At 39.9% G+C, this 6,000-nt stretch overlaps 1 protein-coding gene across 4 annotated transcripts in view; it reads right to left on the reverse strand.

The window, feature by feature from the left end:
- The window catches only part of Abi (tyrosine kinase Abl), a 115,144-nt gene extending 109,397 nt beyond the window's left edge, over positions 1-5,747 (reverse strand). The window contains exons 1-2 of one of the 4 annotated variants that reach the window (XM_067158772.2): positions 5,681-5,747; positions 5,135-5,301 (exon numbers count right to left, since the gene is read on the reverse strand). In XM_067158772.2, the coding sequence (XP_067014873.1) occupies positions 5,135-5,301; positions 5,681-5,705 (192 nt within the window). In that variant the 5' untranslated portion in view covers positions 5,706-5,747. The other 3 variants (XM_067158786.2, XM_067158779.2, XM_067158794.2) reach the window with 3 other exon arrangements.
- Between the last annotated feature and the right edge of the window lie 253 nt (positions 5,748-6,000).

Below are 6,000 nucleotides of genomic sequence, written 5' to 3' on the forward strand. Positions count from 1 at the left end.
CAGCCGGAATAGAAGAAATTCAACCTGAACTGGTGAAGCATAGTGGGAAGGCAGGCATGAAATGGCTTCATTGAGTAGTAAGATTAGCAAATAGTCTTGGTAAGGTACTTCAGATTGGACAAAGGCAGTAATTGCACCTATCTACAAGCAAGGGAACAGGAAAGATTGCAACAACTATCGAGGTATCTCACTGATTAGTATACCAGGCAAAGTATTAACTGGCATCTTGGAAGGGAGGGTGCAATCAGTGGTTGAGAGGAAATTGGTGGGTGCGATCAGTAGTTGAGAGGAAATTGGTGAAAACCAATGTGGTTTTAGACCACAGAGGGGCTGTCAGGAAAAGATTTTCAGTATGCGCCAGGTAATTGAAAAATGCTACGAGAGGAATAGACAGTTGTGTTTTTGTTTCGTAGATCTAGAAAAAGCATATGACAGGGTACCGAGGGAAAAGATGTTTGCCATACTGGTGAACTATGGAATTAAAGGTAGATTATTAAAATCAATCAAAGGCATTTATGTTGACAATTGGGCTTCAATGAGAATTGATAGAAGAATGAGTTCTTGGTTCAGGCGTTGCCTATGAGATACACAAGGCCAGGAAATACAGCACACTAGACTCGTCCTCGAGATACTTCCGGCAAGTGCCGCTAGAGTTCTCTTCACTGATCTGTCTCGCCCGCTCATTGCAACACGTTCGAATATGAAAAACTACAAAAATTCATTAAAACTAGTAATTTCAGAAGGCAGCAAACAGATATAAGATAAAAGACAGACCACGAGCAATTGTTTGACTTATTTTCTACAACGTATTTCTTACAATAGGCTTAAACGAAATAAGTAATTCACGAAAGAAGGTGAGAAATCTGATAGCGAGTTTGTCACTTCTTACCGACTACTTTAATTGTGCCTGAGAGTATCCGATAAGCGGATCGAGATTGCGGTCATAAATAACTTTGGGCTTAATCGTCCTTTCACCAATTAACAGCGATCCAATCTTTTCCTCCACACATCTGATATTTTGACATTCGTATTGAAGCCGCTGTTTGGTAAGCGATGCTATGCTCGTTACGCAAATATTTAACGCTGTTTCACCGTATTTCTCTTTTTTCTTCCTGTAAAATTAAATTTGTCTTCGCCTCTGTGGTGTAGTGGTTAGTGTGATTAGCTGTCACCCCCAGAGGTCCGGGTTCGATTCCCGGCCCTGCCACGAAATTTGAAAAGTGGTACGAGGGCATGAACGGGGTCCTCTGAGCCTCGGAAGGTCAACTGAGTAGAGGTGGATTCGATTCCCACCTCAGCCATCCTGGAAGTTGTTTTCCGTGGTTTCCCACTTCTCCTCCAGGCAAACGCCAAGATAGTACCTAACTTAAGGCCACGGCCGCTTCCTTCCCTCTTCCCTGCCTGTCCTTTCCAATCTTCCCATCCCTCCACAAGGCCCCTGCTCAGCATAGCAGGTGAGGCTGCCTGGGCGAGGTACTGGTCATCCTCCCCAGCTGTATCCCCCGACCCAAAGTCTGGTGCTCCAGGACACTACCCTTGAGGCGGTAGAAGTGGAATTCCTCGCTGAGTCCGAGGGAAAACCGACCCTGGAGGGTAAACAGATGAAGAAAGAAGAAGGAAATTAAATCCGTTCTAACAGGAATAAAGCTCCTAAATGACCAATTTCAGCATGCTTTTCAATTTGGTTTGTCTTTTGGTCAAGTTCAGATACCGTAAAACGTTTGTTTCTGATTTCATTACCCGTATCCTACTTCTCAATTTACAGATTATTTTCTGTAATCTGGTATTTAATTTTCTCATCCGTATATTTTTTAGATTTAACAGAGATACTCGTAGACTTTCCTTGATATAGAAATGAGACTTTTACTCCTTTTTCATTTGTGGCTGACATATGAAGATAAGGTATGTTCATCGCTATCTGAATCGGAACTTTTACTAAATTTTGATGGCAATACATCATTTTTGGGAGCTGGACGCTTCCTGCATTTGACATTTTCCTGTTTGTGAACAGGATACACAATGAAAACAGAAGGGAGTGTGATTGATGTGCTTACACTGAAATCTTGATTATAAATAGTTTGCTTCCATTTCTCCCTTAAACCGCACTCTGAAGGGAAACTAAGGAACGTCAATTTTCATGCTTTATTAGTGTCGTCCAAAATACAGAGAGGTACACAACAGTGCACCTTCTTCTCAACCTCACAGACACTCACCGACAGAAACAATACTGCAAGTTATGAATCACATTCCGTATTGACGGTTATCACTTTACAAGAAAATATTTATAAAATCCTCCTATCAATACAAGTCATCTGTTAGATGAAGCAAAGTCTATACATGTTTCAGCCTAATCTCAAGGCCATCTTCAGTAGTAAAACAGTGATTACATAATATACAAACAAATTAAAAATCGTAATGATGTGAAGTGACAGTGATCATGATTAGTGAGTTAAAAACACATTGAGGTACAAAGTCCTCTCGTCTAATAGATCTTGCTGACTGTTAAAATGAAAACCCTATGCTGAGGAGTGTAGTGAGACCGTCAATACTACAAATAAAACGTGTATAACATCTGTAATGAGAAAAAAGGAATATATGAGTGGACGAAAAACAAGTTCAAAATGATGTACGAAAAGAAAACTCATATGACTTACTTGTAACTAAAAGTTGTCGTCTCGAATGGAGATGACCTTGTCGGTCTCAAATCACATTGACAACTAAGCCTGTGTGTGGCTTACTGTGTATCTGTGTCGATGTGGTTGGAAGGGGTAATCTAACAGATGACTTGACTTGTATTGATAGGAGGATTTTATAAATATTTTCTTGTAAAGTGACAAACAATATTCACAATAAATTGCACAAAATCAACACAGTATCACAATTACTCAGCATATCCCAATGTTAAAGTCCGCCAAGAACAGAACGGAAACATGACACCTAGCGGCCAAACCGTGAACATGATCGGGCCGCTTTTTCAGCGACAAATTAGTAGCTATGTGCCGGCCTTGTATATCTCGTAGGCAACGGTTCAGGGTACTTACAGGGATTAGAGAAGGCTGTAATATTTCACCCTTGCTGTTCGTAGTTGACATGGATCATCTGCTGACAGGTATGAATTGGCAGGGAGGGATTCAGTAAGGTGAAAATATAGTAAGCAGTCTGGCCTATGCTGATGACTTGGTCTTAATGGCAGATTGTACCAAAAGCCTGCAGTCTAATATCACGCAACTTGAAAATAGGTGCAATGAGTATGGTATGAAAATTAGCCTTTCGAAGACTAAATTGATGTCAGCAGGTAAGAAATTCAACAGAATTGAATGTCAGATTGGTGATACAAAGCTAGAACAGGTCGATAATTTCAAGTATTTAGGTTGTGTGTTCTCCCAGGATGGTGAATCAAGGTGTAGTAAAGCTAATGCAGTGAGCTCGCAGTTGCGATCAACAGTATTCTGTAAGAAGGAAGTCAGCTCCCAGACGAAACTCTTTACATCGGACTGATTTCAGACCAACTTTGCTTTATGGGAGCGAAAGCTGGGTGGACTCAGGATATCTTATTCATAAGTTAGAAGTAACAGACATGAAAGTAGTAAGAATGATTGCTGGTACAAACAGGTGGAACCAATGGCAGGAGGGTACTCGGAATGAGGAGATAAAGGCTAATTTAGGAATGAATTCGATGGATGAAACTGTACGCATAAACTGGCTTCGGTACTGGGGTCACGTGAGGCGAATGGAGGAAGATAGGTTACCTAGGAGTATAATAGACTCTACTATGGAGGGTAAGAGAAGTAGAGGGAGACCAAGTCGACGATGGTAAGATTCAGTTTCTAATGATCTCTAAAGAGGTATTGAACTAAATGAAGCCACAGCACTAGTTGCAAATAGAGGATTGGCGATGTTTAGTAAATTCACAGAGGCTTGCAGACTGAATGCTGAAAAGCATAACAGTCTATAATGGTAATGAATGTTTGTATGTATGTATGGTGCTTAGAAAATGTTTTCATTATACATATAGGCCTAGTACAGTTAGGTTAGGTGACTCTGTTTGAATAAGAAAACTGAAACGTTTGCCATAGAGGCCTCCGGAGTGATGCTATAACTTTTCAGAATGAAATTAAACACCCACTTCACGTAGTATCAGATTTCAAAACATAACAAAAGAGTAAGCCGCAGTGTAGATGTCATCCACAAAAACGCAAGTTTTGAATTAACTAATTGCGGTTTCATACCAGTTTTAATGTGTATGGGGTTTTCTCGACGTTAACAAAAAATTGGATACGACAACATTATGCTATGGCAAGAAATTTTTTCACCATTATGAATTCTCGCTATAAAGGGCTTCTACTGTAGTCATGCGCAGTGCAGTCTGACAGTCTTTCATATGGCTTTGCCCCCTTGAGTTACATATAATTTTTTTTTTTAATTTCTTATAAATCTAAGATAAATTTTTGTTAAACTTCCTTTGACCCTTGGCAAAAGATAGGTTAGAGATCCAACGTGACATGTCTCAGACTCCATCACAGCGCACTAAACACGGCTGGCAACTTAGGAACATAAGTCTAACAAGACTTTGATTGGTTTGGTTAGGTCCAGCTTGTGGCAAGACCATTGGGATGGACTGGTTAGGTCCAGCTAATGACAAGACCACTGGGCTGGGTAAAAGCAAAGGTGGTCTAGGGGAGCAAGCCGCAGTTTAGGGCCGCAAAACGGCTGATAGGCCTTTAGCATCCTCTGAAATCCAGCAAAAATATGACAAAAAGTAAGGTTACGCTACGGCAACTCAAAACTGCACAGTTTTGACCCAAACATGATGCAAACTGTAACAGAGATGATAGAAAACGGTAGTGCCCTACCCTAGGCACTCCAGTATATAACACACAACTTCACGAAGAAATATATATGAATTGTTCCTTAAAATCCTTTTAGAAGAGAGATGTGTTCATTACCAATGCCAGAGATCCATCAACCAAAGCTTCCGTGTACAGAAAGCGGAGTGAGTGGAGTGCCTACACTAGGGCTATGCCCAATAACGGTAACTACTAAGTTTAAAGGCATGTTGTTTGCTACTGAGCACAAAACATCAGTCAAATGTCAAGTGTTCATTTAAGATAATGCAACCAGTTGATTGAGATACCTGAAAGTAGTTGCCTTCACAATATTCTGCTACTCTCTCTAGATTAGTATGACTGTCAGCTAAGCTGCTACGCCCATCAGGAATTTCAGTTTGAAGTAAAGCTGCCAACTCTGCCATGTTGTCCGAATCACTCCCTAGACCAGATTCACGGTTTGGATCCATTACTCCTAAATGGTAAAAAAGGCTTACAATTATTATATAGAAATAAAAAATACCAACTAACATGCGTCAAATATTTATTATTATTTTTGCATTTTGGTATTAGGCCTATAATGTAAGGTTATCTCAATAAACATATCCCTAAGGATAAAATATTATACAATTTCAACATTTATAAGAACTTTTCATGGATTGTGAATTTTCCCAAAAGTAATTAATTAACTAGACAATAAAGATGGCCAGTAAAAATATACTACCCCACCCCAGCACTACTAATAGCGGCTTCCTGAGATCAAATTAGACAGCTACAATTACCAGCAGGAAATGGCTAAACCAGTGACTCATTCTGATACGTCTTATCAAGCCACAAATGTAAACTGCACAAACCTCCAGTGAGAAACGTAGTCCACATAGTTACGTCCGTTTTATATCACGATGCAACTTTACACTTATGTTTACACTAATTCGATACGCGTATATCGATCTGTAGAATACACTCGATTAGTAAGTATCTATGACCTGGGGAACGACTCCAATTCCAATACTCTTCTCCTTCCTTGTACGTTTTTGGACTATATTTATACTTCGCCCAGTCACCATATTATGTTATTAAATTATGTGTCCCTTCCATAGTGTTGTTTCCTAACATAGAATAGTTTCATACTAATTTTCTAAAATAGAGAGATACGCGGTTGTTGGGCCAACGA

This window comes from Anabrus simplex, chromosome 1 (assembly GCF_040414725.1).
Source record: "Anabrus simplex isolate iqAnaSimp1 chromosome 1, ASM4041472v1, whole genome shotgun sequence".
In the NCBI taxonomy this organism is placed as follows: domain Eukaryota; kingdom Metazoa; phylum Arthropoda; class Insecta; order Orthoptera; family Tettigoniidae; genus Anabrus; species Anabrus simplex.